Source organism: Pogona vitticeps, chromosome 1, assembly GCF_051106095.1.
Source record: "Pogona vitticeps strain Pit_001003342236 chromosome 1, PviZW2.1, whole genome shotgun sequence".
Taxonomy (NCBI): Eukaryota; Metazoa; Chordata; class Lepidosauria; order Squamata; family Agamidae; genus Pogona; species Pogona vitticeps.
This window is the reverse complement of record NC_135783.1, coordinates 69,710,804-69,728,870: the sequence shown is the minus strand read 5'-3', so window position 1 is coordinate 69,728,870 and position 18,067 is coordinate 69,710,804. Positions and strand designations below refer to the sequence as shown.

The 18,067-nt window shown below is 40.2% G+C and overlaps 1 protein-coding gene across 3 annotated transcripts in view; it reads left to right on the top strand.

Moving 5' to 3' along the window:
- The window catches only part of TULP4 (TUB like protein 4), a 150,090-nt gene that overhangs the window by 90,525 nt on the left and 41,498 nt on the right, over positions 1–18,067 (top strand). For all 3 annotated transcript variants that reach the window (XM_020809543.3, XM_078383216.1, XM_078383217.1), the window contains exons 3-4: positions 16,921–17,049; positions 17,671–17,832. In XM_020809543.3, coding sequence (XP_020665202.3) covers positions 16,921–17,049; positions 17,671–17,832 — 291 coding nt within the window. The remainder of the gene's footprint in view (positions 1–16,920; positions 17,050–17,670; positions 17,833–18,067) is intronic.

Below are 18,067 nucleotides of genomic sequence, written 5' to 3'. Positions count from 1 at the left end.
GGAGAAACTCTGTACAGTCAGCAAAAACAAGACCTGGAGCTGATTGTGTCTCTGATCATCAGCTTCTCATAGCAAAATTCAAGCTTAAACTGAAGAGAGTAGGAAAAACCACTGGGCTACTCAGGTATAATCTAAACCAAATCCCTTATGAATACACAGTGGAAGTGAAGAACAGATTTAAGGAACTCAGTTTGGTGGACAGAGTGCCTGAAGAACTTTGGATAGAGGCTCGTAACATTGTCCAGGAGGCAGCAACAAAAACCATCCCAAAGAAAAGGAAATGCAAGAAAGCAAAGTGGCTGTCCAACAAGGCCTTAGAAATAGCAAAGAGAAGAAGGGAAACAAAATGCAAGGAAAAACCAGAGATCTGTTCAGGAAAATTGGAGATATTAGAGGAACATTTTGTGCAAAGATGAACATGGTAAAGAACAAAAATGAGAGGGACCTCACAGAAGCAGAAGACATCAAGAAGAGGTGGCAAGAATACACAGAGGAATTATATCAGAAAGATTTGGATATCCCGGACAACCCAGACAATATAGTTGTTGACCTTGAGCCAGACATCCTGGAGAGTGAAGTCAAGTGGGCCTTAGAAAGCTTGTCTAACAACAAGGCCAGTGGAGGTGATGGCATTCCAGTGGAACTATTTAAAATCTTAAAAGATGACGCTGTTAAGGTGCTACATTCAATATGCCAGCAAGTTTGGAAATTTGGCCAGAGGATTGGAAAAGATCAGTCTACATCCCAATCCCAAAGAGAAGCAGTGCCAAAGAATGCTCCAACTACCGTACAATTGCACTCATTTCACACGCTAGCAAGGTTCCATGAGATGGACCTCTCCATAAGGCTCACCAAATTTTTAGGAGAAGAAAACAGGGGAAAAATAATCTGTTTTCTTCTCCTAAAAATTTGGTGCATCTTATGGAGAGGTGTGTCTTATGGATCAAAAAATATGGTGTATCTTGTATTGATTAGCAGGTTTGAAAGTTTAGAAAAGAATACTGTATAGGGGTTCTTATTCTTTTTCTTACACATCCCATGTTTCTTCATTTTTGCATGTTGAATACTGGCAGTAATTCCTGTTGGTGCTCTAGTCATGCACAGCGTAACTGCAACTTCTTAAAAACCACAATAGGATTCATTTTTTTTTAAAAAAAAATAAATCTCTTTAGGGCCAGCCAAACCATTCAACAGTACGAAGTCAATCCCTTCAGGTTGCAGATTAACATTTAGCAGAACCATTAGAAGACAGCGAGTAGATTGTTTTATTATCATATGTTGAAGTGGATTATGCTATCATTTTCAGTTTTCTGCCTTGGGTATTAAATATTATGAGCTTTCCCTCTGTAAGTGGGGGAGTGATGATTTATGCAACTAAATGTATATTTAGAGACACTATAACTGTTTTATGGCATTTAAATGCTTTAAAATACAATTTGTAGATCAATATTCTGTTAATGAATGGACTTGGAAAACTCAGAGAAACTGTATTTCTTAAACATTTTACAATAATTCCATGGTTTGAAATAATTCTTTGTTTAGCAAAATTAATGTGTAGTGAATACATATTTTAAAAATTAATGTGGAAGTTTTGCGTCGAAGGAAGCTAACTTGGGATCTGAAGACCAAGATCCCAAATGCATTAGCAGAAGTGTCTTTTTTCTGTCTCCCTTTCTTCCTTCTGCCATAATTGTCTGAAGCAGTTTTCTGCTCCTGGATTAGCATTTAGGGCTGCAAGCCTGTAATATATCTCAGAAGTTTATAATACCTGCTCAGCCTGTAAATGCACTGTTGGGAGAAAGGCAGCATATAAATGCAATAAATAAATAAATAAATAAATAAAACAAGGTGGTGGATTAATATGCTGGAGTTCTGGCCTTATGAATGCTGCAGATGCGAAGAGTTTGTGTCTGTCGGAATGTTGTATGTTCCCTTTAAAACTCCTATCATGTAGTTAAAATCAAGATATTAGTAAGACAGATAAAGTGTATGCATGCACATATATAGGCCACGTAATAGTTTATTGTATGCATGGCATGGAAAAACATGACCATCTACCCTGCAGTCTGAAGTACAGTGGTGCCCCGCTTAACGATTACCCCACTCCACGACGAATCCGCTTAAGCGATCGCAAAACGATGTTTAGATAGGAAAAAACCACTTTACAATTATCGGTTCCCTGCTTTGGGAACTGATTTTTTGCTTTACGACGATCAAAACAGCTTATCATCAGGTTTCCAAAATGGCCGCCCGCTGTGCAAAATGGCTCCCCGCTGTGTTAGGGATGGATACTTCGCTCTACAGGGAGCAGAAAATGGCCACCCTATGGAGGATCTTCGCTGGACGAGCAGGTATTTCGCCCATTGGAACACATTGAACGGTTTTCAGTGCATCTCAATGGGCTTTTTTATTTCGCTTGATGATGATTTCGCTCTACAGCAATTTCACTGGAACGGATTAATGTCGTCAACCGAGACACCACTGTACAGCCCCAAACAGCTGTACAGTGGTACCTTGCTAAATGACGACCCCACTAAATGATAAATCCGCATAATGATGCCTTTTTGCGATTGCTATAGCGATTCGCAAAACAGTAATTCCTATGGGGGATTTTTGCTGGACATCGATTAGGTCCATGCTTCGCGAACCGTTTGTTCGCAAGATGATGATTTTTTTTTGGCTTCACCAAATGGCTGCCCTGTGTTTTCCGGACCCATGCTTCGCAGGTCAGCCATTTTACAGCTGATCAGCGCTCGCAAAATGGCTTCCCTATGGACGATCATCACTGGACAACGAGGTATTTTCCCTATTGGAAAACATTAAACTGGGTTTCAATGCATTCCGATGGGGAAGGTTTTCGCATGACGATGATTTCGCTAAACAGCGATTTTCATGGGATGGATTATCGTCATGTGGGCACCACTGTAAAGAGGTCTTGGTTGGGGTTACTTGGGCATATGCATAGACTCATGGCACTCACAGCTCCATTTGAGGGTTCTGAGCAAAGTGGATCATAAATGTTCTGATGCCTCATGGTAAGTAAAGTTACGAACATAGCACAAGGACATCTGGTGAGAATGTGAAAGAAGGCTTTTTTGCTGACTGCTCCTAGGCTGTGGATCTATTTCATAAGAAGCTAGGTTGGCCTCTTCCCTACCATCTTTTGCTGGCAAAGACCTGTCTCTTCATGTAAGCATTTTGCAACTGAACAGGTAACAGAGAGAGAAGATTTTAATGGGGGAGCTGCTGCACTTTTAAGGAAAATGTTTTGAATTGTTTAACGTTCACAGTAAGATATTTTCATTATTATATGCTCAAGTCAGTTTATTACTATAAATGCAATTAACTTTTGGTTATGTCTTAAAAATCATGTTTGGTTATATCTTAAAAATCATGATTTGGATCTCTGTACTGCAACTGGATAAAGGAATGAATGATATGAAAGTGAATTCAACTGATTGCTTTATATTGGCATGCTATGAGGTGATGAATAGTCAGCCTTGTTAGGCAATGAATGTAATTCAGTCCTGCATGGTTTTCCAGAAGACCATCATGGTGACCAACACCCACCATGGTGGGACAAGCACCAGAGTCAGTGTAGTTGACACTGGCCTTTCTTCAAAAACTGTTTCTACATTTTAAAAATGGTCAGTAATGTAAGGTCAGGAAAGCACAAGCACTATGATCCTTCTTATCCCCAGCGTCTCTGGGTCCCATACCATCGGTACACACCAGGGATCCATAGGCATTGAGGAGAAGACTGAGGGTGGCAACAGCAACAGTAGCTACTTGGGCCAATGCTGCTTTTTATAACACTGGATGGAGCATTGAAACTCATCCACTTTGAGCAGTACAACCTATCCCAGATATGCCATCTTGTCCCTCCCACTCCAACATATTGTACAGTACCCTCAAAAATGTCAGAGGTGTATTATGGGACCATTCAGATAACCTTGGTTTGGGTCACCCCATCTCTGCTCTACAGCTGACAGTTATGATTATCAATTTTGTACTCTTCAGCTATACTGTAATTTGCCAAGGACAGAAAAAATATTTGAAAGTTCTGAAGGAGGTGCTGATCAAAAAATTCTAAAAATAATGTACAAATCTAAAGGAAGGCAGTCATGATTATAAGAGAAAAATTATTTTAGAAGAGGTGCTTCAAATTAAATAAGAGGAAAGTTGAAGAGAGACCAGTAGGCAAGTACACCAACAAAGTTAGACAGTTCTGTTTTGAACTGGAGGGATGTTGATAATCCAGATGTTGGATTGTTCAATTGGAATTTGAGACAGAAACAGATATTACAAATATCCCATTACTGGAATTGTGAATTCTTTTAAATGGCTTGAATGCATGCTGGGAACTTTTTTCACCTCCTAGAATCTGCAAATTAGCTTTCTTTGCTTTGCCTTTGTTCCTAGGAATTGAGCGCAGGATCTCTTTGAAGGCCGATTTCTCAAATATGAAAGACTGTCACAGATTGTCTAACAAATTGTAGGGAACTGGCACATCCAATAGAAACCAAAAGATACAAGGGGGAAACAGTCTGGGGTAAATAACGTATGTTGTCTCTTTATTAAGTGATGAAAAGCTTTAAAGGCTTTCTTACTTAACGGTTTCGGCAGGGCAAATAGGACAATCAGGAATGTTGATTCTTTCCCTGCTGTAAATACACCAACTAAAATGTCAACCTTGACTCAGCTGAGAATAAAATGCCTCCCTCGGAGTCAACATTCCTGATTAGCTTTGGAGTTGATACAGACCAGAGAAATATAAAGATTTTGGTATGTGTTGACTATTTCACTTATTGAGGTCATTTATAAGGATTTAACATTTCTAATAATTGTTTTTTAAGTATAAAAAATATAGGTCCTCAGCCATACATACATACATACATACATATATACATATACATATACATATACATATACATATATACATTTATAATTTTGAAATTTTGTTTACTTTTAAGCTTCTGATGAAGGCCCTGCCAAAACACGTTAAGCAAGAAAGTTTTTAAAGCTTTTCACCACTTAATAAAGATACAACATATATTATTTAGCCCAGACATCCTGAGACTGTTTCTCCCTGTATCTTTTGGTTACAGTCTCTCCAACACCTACGTGTTTCCAGCAGGCTGGCTGAAAGGTCTGTTTCTGCACTGACTATGGCAAGTGAATAGAGCTTGTGTCTATATGAGTAGCATTTTGTACGAAATATAGGTTTATTCCAGAATACTTGTCAGCTGTCCTCTTCCACAGTGGAACAGCATGTTTGTGTTAATTTTTGTGCGGGAGGTCTGAGAAATACTAATTTCAGCCATCTGCTGTCCTGTAGTAATTTGTCTGACACAGACTGAAGCTGATTCCGCCAGAGCACATGTCTTTCAGTAATGGTGCCACTGCTTTTTTCCAGATTTGTTCCAAAATGTTTTGGAATTGTATCTCTTTTTCTTTTAGCCTAAATATGTACAGTATCTGGAAGTATTTATGCAGTTTCTTAAGCAGATAAGAGCTGTGCAGCCCTTACTGGTGAAGAAAGGGAGATCAAGAAATGTGTATCTTACAAAAATACTCCGCCCCCAGCTTTGATGAGGATAATAATAATAATAATAATAATAATAATAATAATAATAATAATAATAATAATAATAATAATAATAATAATAATAATAATAATAATAATAATAATAATAATAATAATAATAATAATAATTGCAAGTCAATTCTGAGTTATGCAATTCTTTCCAGGCTTTTCTAGGTAGAGGGTACTCAGATGTGGTTTACCATTCCCTTTTTCTGGACCACCCTGGGACTGTGCAGTTTTTCCATGGTTACACAGGCTTGCTTTTTCTCTAGGAGGCACAGTGGAGGAATCAAACTGCCAACCTCTGGCTCCTCAGCTCCTAAACTATTGAGCTTTGATGAGATCAGCTGTGGATAAAGTGCCACACTTCTTCCTTGAACTGCACGGTTCTGAACGAATACAAATATCACCACACAGGTGGCATTAACAAGGGTCCAGCCCCATGGGGCCGGATGGTCCACTCATCGATCCGCTGTGGATGTGGATGTTGTGATTCTACGAATGGCTCCGCAGCGCGTGATCCACTCAACACTCTTTGGCCTTGCAGTGAGGCTTGTCCTCCCGCCTCCTGCCAGGAATGGCGAGCAGATCACACGCTGCAGAGCCATTCGTAAAATTGCGCTGTCCGTGGTGGATTTGTGAGTGGACCGTCTGGCCCCATGGGGCTGGACCCTCGTTAACACCACCTGTGTGGGGACATTCATATTTGAATACAAATACCCCCATCTCTAGAAGAGAGCCTGGTTTAAGCTCACTGAAGGAAAAGTGAAATATAAATGTAACTAATAAGTAATAAACGAGAAAGTGATCTGACAAATGCTATAAACAAATATGCTTATTCATAAGCACTTTCTCATATACGCATATAGAAACCTCTTAAAGGAAAGTGAGAGAGCACTGGATACAGGAAATAGAAAGTACACTATATTAGTGGCAATTTATAAAGGGAGTCCTTATAAGGGGAGCAGTACCTTGTGGAAAGAGAGACTTGCATCCCAAGCAATGGGAGCCCATAGTGTGACAGCCTTCTTCTCCATGAGGCATTCCCTTTGGAGTGCCTGCTGCATGCATATTTAAACTTTTGCCAAGTGATATTCATTGTCCCCTTTGGAAGCAGTACAGTGGGGTCTTGACTTAAGAACGGCTTGAGTTAAGAACATTTTGACTTAAGAACCGCTCTCATAGGAAAATATTGACTTGACTTAAGTACTTAGATTTGAGTTAAGAACTGAAAAAACCCACATGGGAGGCAGGGAAAGTGCAAAATGTGAACTTTCAGTTAACTGTTGGCCAGTGAAAAGGGTGCCTGTCTGCTTCCTCACTCCTCCCAGCGTTTAGAGAGTGGATTGGGAGACAGTCTTCAGACTGCCTGGTACTGCCTGGACTGTCTTTTCCCTGCCTTCCCTGAACCTTTCTTGACCTAAGAAAAAAAGAAACAAAATATCCCCCTCTAGTGGTCGAAGGCGGAATAGCAGCTTCCCATTAGTTTCTATGGACGGAAAAGAGCAGATACGGATCAAATGGTTTTCAATGCATTCCTATGGGAAATACAGATTTGACTTGAGAACTTTTTGACTTGAGAACCGCCTTCCAATACGGATTAAGTTCTCAAGTCAAGACCCCACTGTAATCTGAAATATCAAACCAAAACCTAGTGGGAAAATGAGAGAGAAGCTGAACCTCAGTTTTGAAATCTTAGAAGCTGAAGATTTTAATGGGCAAAATCCTATACACACAGTAACATTAGAGTATTTGTGATCTTTGTGTTTTAGAATTTGCTCTTATTATTATTTTTGCTTTACTTCGTAGTACACCATCCAGAGTAGCAGTTTGCTCGATGGATGGTATAAAATTTGAATAAATAAATGAATAAAATAGAGTAGGCCTATTGAATTAGTGGGGGGTTAGTAATTCAAGTTCTTTATAAATTCCACTGGTTCAGATACTCTAGTTGCAATTTACTGTGCAACTAGACTAGGCCCATTTGAATCAATGGAACCTACAGAAGATTTGACTCATCAAATTGCTTCTGATTCAGTGAGCTTACTCTGTACAATTTACTATGCCAAACAACAGGATTTAAACAGTATGTGTGCATGTCTGTCTGTCTAGCTGTGTGGATTATAGACAAAGGCACATTTACTGTAACAGTTACTGAAATGTCCAGAAAATTGAACTGATGATCATGTGTGTCAGGTTTCTTAGTGGAAAAATCACGATTTAGCAGAGTATTTGGTGGTTCAGGCAGTCCAGGAATAATTCACAAGCAATCCAGCAGCATTTCCTTCAGCATAGTGTATTTACATCAGTATATACAGCAGTCTGGCAGCATAGCAGGCAGATGTGATCTTCAAGCAGGTGAAGATATAACTAACTGTACAGCCATACATATATACATACACAGGACCAATCAGGTTACACATGACCTCATCACATTACTTCATCTCTGGGTTACATCAGCCCTGGGTTACATCATCTTTGCTGAGTCATCCTGACTCAGTTTCAGCACACCTGATAGTTATGGCTTCTCATTAAACCACTCCATTCTGTTCAGGCCTGCAATTTTCCTTGACAATGTGATTATTTAATGCTTCCACTCTGTTTTGGTTTAGATTTCACCTTTCCTGTTCATCTTTCTGAATAGTGCTTCCTGATACTGTGACAGAATTATCAGGGATTGTTTTGCAGCTCTCTGTTGGCCTTTTTTGTGTGCTTAATAATCTACATCCAGCAACACTGAAAGGTCCTGGATGAACCTGCCGTTATTGTATTTCAGTGTTTGTTATGTACTTTGCTTCATTTTTTTTACTCTGGTAAACCACTGTGAGAGATTTGGATTAAGGTTGTCTGACAATCTGCCTATAGACCGCATGTAGGATGTTAATGAATTTGAGCCTATGTCAGGTCAGAGAGTTTAATTCCTTAACAGTTCTCCAAGGGTCCTACAGAAGTGTATAGACCTCTAAGGGAAAAAAATTAGAAGCCTGTGTCTGTCACACCTGGCATCATATTTAGGTTGAATTCCAGAATAAAATGAGACAATCATTTCCAGGCATATCAAAATTCACCTGGCTATCAAGGTAAAAGTTGCTTCATTGCTGCAATGATTCCAGGCAACATCAACTTGTCTAATTCTACATAGTTCTACATCAGGGGTCAGGGAACTTTTTAACCTTCCCCCCCCAAAAAAAATTTTTATATACGCCAACATTACCCCCTTGATTTGAAAGGAAGGAAATCACACATTATTTGAATTCAAAATCTTATTGAATCTACACAGGCTGTGTACCGAATTAGCAGGATATATCATCAGTATCAATGGCTGCCAGGCTATGTACCGAACTAGCAGGATGCAGCAAATTTAATGATGTACACTGTTTTTGCTGGAACACATTGCACACCAGCCATGTGGTGGTATAAGGAGTAGTAAGGTGTCCAATATGCCTAGCAAGTTGCATTAAAGTTTTGCTAGCTCGCAGAGGATTTAATCATCATCAGTGGCTGCCAGAGTGGTGCTAAAAATGACATGCTTGTTAAAGACAGCCAAGGCAGATGGGGGGGGGCTTTTCCTACTACTTTAATCATTCTGTGTGTGGTGTGCAAAAAGGAATAAACCAGGATAAAGGTCATGTCACCCACCCTGGTGCCACAGCCCAACATCAAAGGACCAGTGCACTATTTTTTTTATCATCAATCGAAAACTCAGCAGTGGCCAGAGGATTTCAAAAGATCAGTCTACATCCCAGTCCCAAAGAAGGGAAGTGCCAAAGAATGCTCCAACTACCGTACAATAGTACTAATTTCACACGCTAGCAAGGCTATGCTCAAAATCCTACAAGGTAGACTTCAGCAGTATGTGGACCGAGAACTCCCAGAAGTACAAGCTGGGTTTCGAAGGGGCAGAGGAACCTGAGACCAAATTGCTAACATGCGCTGGATTATGGAGAAAACCAGAGAGTTCCAGAAAAACATCTACTTCTGCTTCATTGACTACGCAGAAGCCTTTGACTGTGCGGCCCACAGCAAACTATGGCAAGTTCTTAAAAAATGGGAGTGCCTGACCATCTATCCCCTGAGAAATCAATATGTGGTACAGGAAGCAATAGTTAGAACTGGATATGGAACAACTGATCGGTTCAAAATTGGGGAAGGAGTATGACAAGGCTGTATATTGTCTCCCTGCTTATTTAACTTATATGCAGAATACATAATGCGAAAGGCTGGACTGGATTAATCCCAAACCGGAATTAAGATTGCCAAAAGAAATATCAACAACCTCAGATATGCAGATGATACCACTCTGATGGTAGAAAGTGAGTAGGAATTAAGGAATTAAGAGTTTTACAGATGGCATGACTTGCAGTGAGATAAGTAAAGCAAATTAAGTGTGGACTCTCACTAGCAGCTAAAATAACCAAACAAAGGGTATTGTACTACTGTGGCATCATGAGAAGATAAGCTCATTGGAAAGGCAGCAGTGCAGGAAAAAGTGCAATGCAGTAGGAAAAGAGGAAGAATGCACATGAGATGGATTGACTCAATAAGGAAAGCCGCAGTATTTGTTTGTAAGACCCTTTTTTGTGTTTTTTTAGTCAAAGCAGGCCCAGGAGCACAGAGACAGGGATTTAGATTTGGGGAATAAACTACAATATTATTGCCTGCTTTGGAGATGAGAAATAGAGAAACGCAATTGCTACACACTTCAGACATCTAGTCCCAGGTGTGCCAGTTGTCTTTCACTAGGTGTTTGCTGTTAGCGAGACCCTTCTAAATATTCCAGTTCTGCCCAGTACAAATTCAGTGTCTAAACAGAATCTTGAAGTACTTGCTCTTCTCAGCAGAAACTACAGAGCTAAATGCAATGAAGATTAAATTTGGAAGGTTGCTTTTTCATGGTTTTATGAAAGAGTCAAGTCTCTGTCTCTGTCTGTCTGTCTGTCTGTCTGTCTCTCACTCACTCACTCACTCACACACACACACACACACACACACACACACACACACCCTCCCTACATTTTCAACAATCAGTTGCTTCAGTTTAGTATGTCCATTTCCTCTCATTACATTTAAACAAGCTTGATGAAACCATCTAGTCCCTCTCTCGCACCTTCGTTCCCGCCTTAATTGAAGTCTTCTCTCCTTGCAGTCATGTCATTTTTTCATGGTTTTATGAAAGTCAGTCTCTCTCCCATACACCCACATTCCCTCCCTCCCTAAATTTTCTACGATCTTACCTTTGAACAAGTTTGATGAATCCACCCATCTCTCTCTCGCATCTTCCTTCCCACCTTAATTGGAGCTTTCCATCTCCGGCGGAAGTAGTCATTCACAAGCCGGATTGACTGCCCCGGGCTGTTCTACAGCAGTAAACAATAAAGCAGCCTTATCTCCAGTCTATAAAAGAACTGGTCTACAAATGCCGCAACCAAGGAAGGCAGCAGGGATAGGTGGCTTACAATTTGAGGTTCGGTTGCAGGGGGTGGGAGTAGGGGGATAGCACTCTGCTCATTTGCCCCAGGATTTTCATTTTTATCCCATTTGGGGAAATTTACCCCTATTCTCTAACCACTGTTCTACATGCTTTGCATTGCTTCTATGCTCCAAACGTACAAAAATACTTTGAAGTTGTTGAAAACATTCAAAAGTCTTACAGCTATGGAAAAACTTTAGGCACCAATGTGTAAAAATATATGACAACTAAATTTAATTTGTAGGCAAACACTTAAGTGAGAATTCAGTCTAAAATAAAAGTACATGAAAGTACAATGAAAATATCAAAAAGAATGTTTCATTATATTCTAATAATGCAAAAGCTTATAGTCTTTAAAAGGCACAATCAAAAGATAGAAAATACATCTTTAAAATATCAATATTCTTAGAAGTACAACTATATTAAAGAAAACAACTTTCTTAGCCATTAAGCATATTATTGAACACACAAAAATTATTGTAACTGCTCTCCCTGCTAAGCCAGTTTGAATCTATGGGGGAAGAACCATGTTCTTGTTTGTTCTTCTTCATGGCCTCTGTGAATCACACCCTGGGTGATCCGCGCCTGCATGGAGCTTCATTGGAAAGTTCTAGAGCTTCTGTGGTAGCAAAAACCACATAAAAATAAGACCCCTCTCCCCTCGTATAAGTACCTTGGTGCCAAGGCTCCCCTTTCAGTTTCTTTCAACCGCCACAATGGAGCCTCATAGTTCTGCTTCTGTGAGTAAAAGAAAAAGAGAGTTTATTCTTAATTCCTCCGTTATCAATCTTTTTTCCTTTAAACTATTAGAATATATCAAATTCATTATCATCAGAGATTTTTTCCTTTCTACCTCGCTTGGCCTCTGACCGCAAACCCCCCCCCCCAATTATTGCTTTTTCTCCTCAAATTATTTTCTCCTATTCATGGCCCCTTTGGGCCCATTTAAACACTGCGTGGTCTGTGATAACAAAATACCACTCTCTGATGGCCATGTCAAGTGTCTTTTTTGCTTGGGAGAGGCACACCAGACACCCTCCTGCCAGCATTGTAAGAACTTCAAGTGCTGAATCCTCCATTCTCGCTTCTCGAGATTAAAACTCCATTTTCAGGAACAATCCCTTCAACCAACCAAAATGGCCCAACCTCCTTGTAAGGTCACCTCACAAACTGAAGCGATGGAAAAGGCTCTTTCTGAAGCCTCAAAACAACGTCCATCAACCACACCATCCCACTCCAGCACTCTGCCCACTTCATCTAAAAACTTTAAATTGAAGCATTCGATACCAAAATCCTCAGTATTGAAGCCCTCCACTAAACGTCAAATGTCCACCAAAGCCTCTTCGGTTCCGGAGCCTGCTCCACCTAAAGACTTAAACAACATAAATCTAAATCTGCAGTCATTTCTCAGCGCCTCAACAAATCGCCAATCAATCTCTATTGATTGCCTTCTGACGATGACAGAACCCCCTCTCATCCACCCTGCTCCCAATCACCAGAATGGGGTGACAGAGTTGATCGATTAACATCTTCTCCTCCCAGTCCTCAACATTCTGTTATTTCAAGCAAGTCTTCCATAGTTGCTTCACCTGACAGGGTTGACTCCAAACAACAACTAGAGAGCCTACCTTATTTGGTGACATCTCATCGTCCACCGCAACCTCCTCAGAGACATCGGCCCCAACAGTCCCAGGAGCCGTATATTTCATCACACGTGGCTCAGACAGTGTTTAGCACTCTCACCGAGTTGCCATTTGCACCGACCAGTGCTCGACTGGACAAACCGCAACTGCCAATGTTCTGTCCCTCTATCGACGCACAATTTCCATCACCCAATAGAACCAAGCCATCGCTATGACCCCAAGTTCGACACTAATGTTCAACCATATCAAACAATGTCCATGGACACGCGGATGGCATATCTCAATATCAAAAATCCTCGACACCGACAAATGCCCATGGACATGCCGCCTCCATCGACATTGAGCCACAAACATTAATACTATGACATTCAACCTGTCCACACCGAAGTCGATCAACAATCCATCAACGTCTAACATGATCCTGATTATTCTGATCATGGATCCAGACCTCAAATGCTGTCAGTATTACTTACCTCACTGGAATCTGACCTTGTTGATGCTGATCCACCATCACCAGTGGAAGATTTCCAGTCTTAACGCCCAACTTATTATCTGTATGGCTAAGTCTCTCAATCTCCAAATCCACCATCCTTTGACAGAACTGGCTGATCGTCTATATGACCCAATCTCTAAAGATACAACTACTCCAGTACACATCTCAATGCTTCTGTCTCTACTCCACCAGAGCAATGGCAACCTCTACAGCATTCCTACACAGCATACCTCTTCCAGACATCTGCGCCTCTGCCACCTGGGCACAGCCGTCCACTTTCATCCAGCATTATAGACTTGATCTCCGGCAGAAGTCTGATGCGGCCTTTGGACATGCTGTTCTAGCCTCTACCTTGGTGTGACACCCTGCCTCCAGGTAAGACAGCTTTTTAGTCACCCAGGGTGTGATTCATAGAGGTCACAAAGAAGAACGACATGTTACCCACCTGTAATTGTAGTTCTTCGAGTGGACCTCTGTGATTCTCACATCCCACCCGTCATCCCCACTGTCATGCCATTCTGATTAATGTAGTGGTGAATTATAGAGGTCCACTCAAGGAACTACAACATAAATAATGATTATCTATCTATCTATCTATCTATCTATCTATCTATCTATCTATCTATCTATCTATCTATCTATCTATCTATCTATCTATCTATCTATCTATCTATCTATCTATCTATTTATTTATTTATTTATTTATTTATATCCCGCCTATCTGGTCGGTTAAGACCACTCTTAGGCTTCCATTCTTTGGCCCTTTCCTAAGAAATAATTGAAAAATTATCTGCACCCTGCATTTTTTTAAAAATAAAAAACCATCCGTAAACAGCTGTGCTGTGACATTCTTAGCTGAGTTTATTGGCTTCAGCTGGTAACAAATAAGAATTCTGATATTTGAATAATTTGCTTGTAACATCTGATTTCCCCCCTTTCTATTAAATATTTGGTTGCAGTTTCATCAGGTGTTAAAAAGGCATGTTTTTTTTAAAAAAAGCGTTAAACCACCCACACTCACAGTTAGTCACTAGAAATTTCAGGCACTCAGTTCCATTTGGACGGTGGAGAATCAACCACATGCTGTGTTTTCCAAGTAGTAAACAAGGTATTTTCTTCATTCCTCTCTTGATATTGTTGTGAGCATCTAATGTCAAATTTGTTGAGGCATTTCATCCTGGGAAGGGAGGAAGCAATTGTTTCAAAGAGCATCTACAACATATATATGAGAAACCATGCAAGTTATGGCATAATGTAGAGGAAGAGAAGAGATGTTATGCAAAGCCATACATAATTTGAGTGTATTATATAGTTGTGGAGTTATTTTGTCAGATCACGGCAACAAGACATTGCAATGGCTTGCTTGTTTTTTGTGTAAAAACAAGCAGCATGCAAGCCCATGTAATGGTCTTCTCAGACAAAATTGTGTAATACTTCTAGCTGTGTGGTAGGAATGCTGTATACAATAAATACACGTAAAGCTGCAGAATGATTCTGTAAATGTAGTGGGGTGCACCTCATCGTACTTTTTGGGTTCTGAGCAAATATGCTGATGCATGAAAGCAGGAGCATTATTAGCATGCAAGCTTTTCTCCAGAACTATAAGATTTCAAATGAATGACAAGATACTTTGCTAAGACCATAGCAGTGTTTTCTGGACATGATGCACCATATGGATTTGTGAATGCATTTATATGACTTAGCAGATGTTGTCTTAAGCTTTCATTAGTCACAGATTTAAAAAATAAAACCAGTAGCAATTAGAGTAGAGCTATCAAATCAGTGCAGTTTTACAGAACAGTTGTAAAACTGGTCTGTAAAAAAACTGCTCTGCTCCACAAATCCCCACCGATTCAATGGCCCTACTTTACTTGTGACTTAGTATGCTAAGCAGCAGGATTTCAGCCAGAGTAAGTAAATTATGGCACATTAGGGAGGAGAGATTGTTGTGTGATTTGGTATTCCTAGATCAGCCATTGGAACCTGCAATGATTAGCTATAACTAGTCCAGCTGGTAGAAGTTCTAGGTTTTCTCTGCACCAAGTGAAGTTAACTGGCAGTAGTTCCAGGACTGACAAAAGGAAGATCTTAACATAGGACACTATGTGATAACAGATCTGTCTTGTATGCAGTTTCATACAACATATTTGTAGGCCTGCTAATTCATAAGACTGTCAATGATTAATTCCTGCGGTAAATCAAACACATTCTTCATTGCTAGATGCAATGTGTGTGTGCTTGCTGATGGCCAATTTCTGATTGCTGGTAGTCAGCCTGTGGCTGGAATTGCACATTAAAAGAGCCACGTGGCTTCTGCTTTCATTTTATTTCTCTTTGTTTGTCCCAAGTGCACATGGTCATCTGAAATATTTTTACTGTGTTGTTAATTTCCTTGCTCCCACAAACAATATATAGTGAAGTAGAGCAGGAACAGGGGAATGTGCAGTGGGATGTCCCAAATTGCATTCCTTATTATTGGGCTTTATGGAGGAGAGGACATACAGGGGTTTGTTCAAACCTTATCTATCATATCCCACCTATGCGTTGCCCATGGTGTTCAGCTGATTGGTGTTGGAGAGAGAAGATTTAGCTGGGAGCATCCATGGGTTGATGGAGCAAAACTCTTGTTAGTTAAGCAATATAAATTATGACATGGACTGGGTAATAGAACTGAGTTCTTTTTTTGTGTTTCATCAGTTATAGTCCCCTCGGCTGACCTGGTAATGCAGTAGCATTGGCAACTGTGGATGTCTGGAACAAATCCAAAGCTCCTAATCGTCCTTTCCTTCCAAGAAACCTCCATAGTTCTTTATAGGAAAAAGGCTGAGCTGGCAGAAGACTAAGAGGGTGGATACAGACTCCTTCTAACCTTATTCTACTTTGTTCTGCCAGTGGGATGTTTGAAATATGCGTTCAATTGAGTTAATGTGGTAGCAAAACTAGAGATAGGCACGAACCACAGTTTGGTGGCTCAGCTCCATTTGGTGTGCACCTGAGCAGGTGTTCCATGGGTGTTGCACACTCCCCTCTCTCACCTCCTCTGTGTGCTTGCCCATTCCCTGGCCAAAGCACACTTCCCTCCCCTGGCTCCTTAGTGCAATTGCCCACTCACTGATTGCAGCACACACTTCTCTGCCTCCTCCAGCGGCCACCCACTCAAAAGCAGTGCTGAGGGCTTCTATGTTCCACCTCCTCATCTGTGGTTCATGCCCATCTCTAATTAAAATGTACTGAATGTATATTGATGTTAGAGCATATAGTTCTAACGTTGCACTCCCCTGCATGTTCTTTTCCAGGAAGGAGCTAACAACATATTAGGAACTTCCTTCTTCTTTAAAAATGCTAGAAAGACTTAACTTGAGCATCCTTAATTTCAATAGTGTCCATGAGAATTCTCAATTGCTTTTTATAGTTCAGGTGTTCTCAACCTGGGGTCCCCAAATGTTCTTGGACTACAACTCGCAAAAATACAGTAAGTTATGAAGGCATCTGGGAGTTTTAGTTCAAGACCATCTGAGGACCTATGGTTGTGAATTACTCTTTAGTTACATTAAAAAACATTCTGCTCTTCTTAAGAAGCCTCATTGGCTAACATTTATAATTTTGTAGCACTTCCTGAGAATGTAATTATGATTGGCTAGACGTGATGATTGAAACTCTGGGGAAGTATACATTGGCACCCTGAATAAAATCATGGGAAAAGTTCTGTTTTCTGGAATCTTCTTAGGTTGTGCTCGTAAGATGGAATGAACCGTTTCAGAAGCTGGCAACCTGTGATGCAGATGGAGGAATATTTGTTTGGATTCAGTATGAAGGCAGATGGTCTGTGGAGCTTGTCAATGATCGTGGAGCACAGGTTAGTTTTCACATTTCATTTTTTGGTCTGAGAATTTTACAAATTTTCCTAAAAAGAATAAACAAACTCCCAATAGAAAGTGAACATGAAATTGTTAAGAGAAATATTTCAATAGGAAGGAATAATTGAAGAGCCTCTTTCCTATAGCTTGCAACAAGTGGAATTAGTTTGAATTGCCACAAGAGGGATGATGTAAAAAGAGTTTGAGGACACTTGATATGGATTTTGAGTCTTATATAGCCATCTACTGGCTATGTTGCTTTACTTATGAGTCAAGATTTAGTTTTGCTTATAATTCCTCTCCCATTCATTTCATTAAAAATCAGTTCTTCAGCAATCATGCAATCAATTCAGTTTGTGTACCTAGTTCTATTAAGATTAACTACACACCTTTGACTGGATTGCTTTTTTCATTTTATAGAAGTGTTTAAAAAGTTGAAATGCAAGGTGATGGCAGCACCTGACACTGTTTGGAGGCTGAACATGCATCTTAACAGCTTCTAGAAAACATCGGTGTCAATTGTAGTCTATTGACTTCTGTGTGCTGGTGCGTTTGTTTTGTTCGTTTTGTTTTGAGCGGCATGTCAGAATAATTTTTAAATGTCTGTCTCTCTTGGTAAGGTGAGCGACTTTACATGGAGCCATGATGGAACACAAGCGCTTATCTCCTATAGAGATGGGTTTGTGCTGGTTGGATCAGTCAGTGGACAGAGACATTGGTCTTCAGAGATTAACTTGGAGAGTCAGATCACCTGTGGCATATGGACTCCTGATGATCAACAGGTAATATTCCTCTGAAAGCAGATATTTCACCTCTTCAGCTTAACCGTGCATTTATCTGTCAATGACACTCTGCCCCATACAGAAGGAGAAAGGGTTATGATTATGATTAAGATTCAGCTTTGTGGCAGATATACTTTCCAGACTAAACAAATGTCTAGTAGTAATACAGATTGAATAGCTGCATACATTGTCATTCACATGAACATACCAGCCCTCCATGTGTGATTGTGTGCAG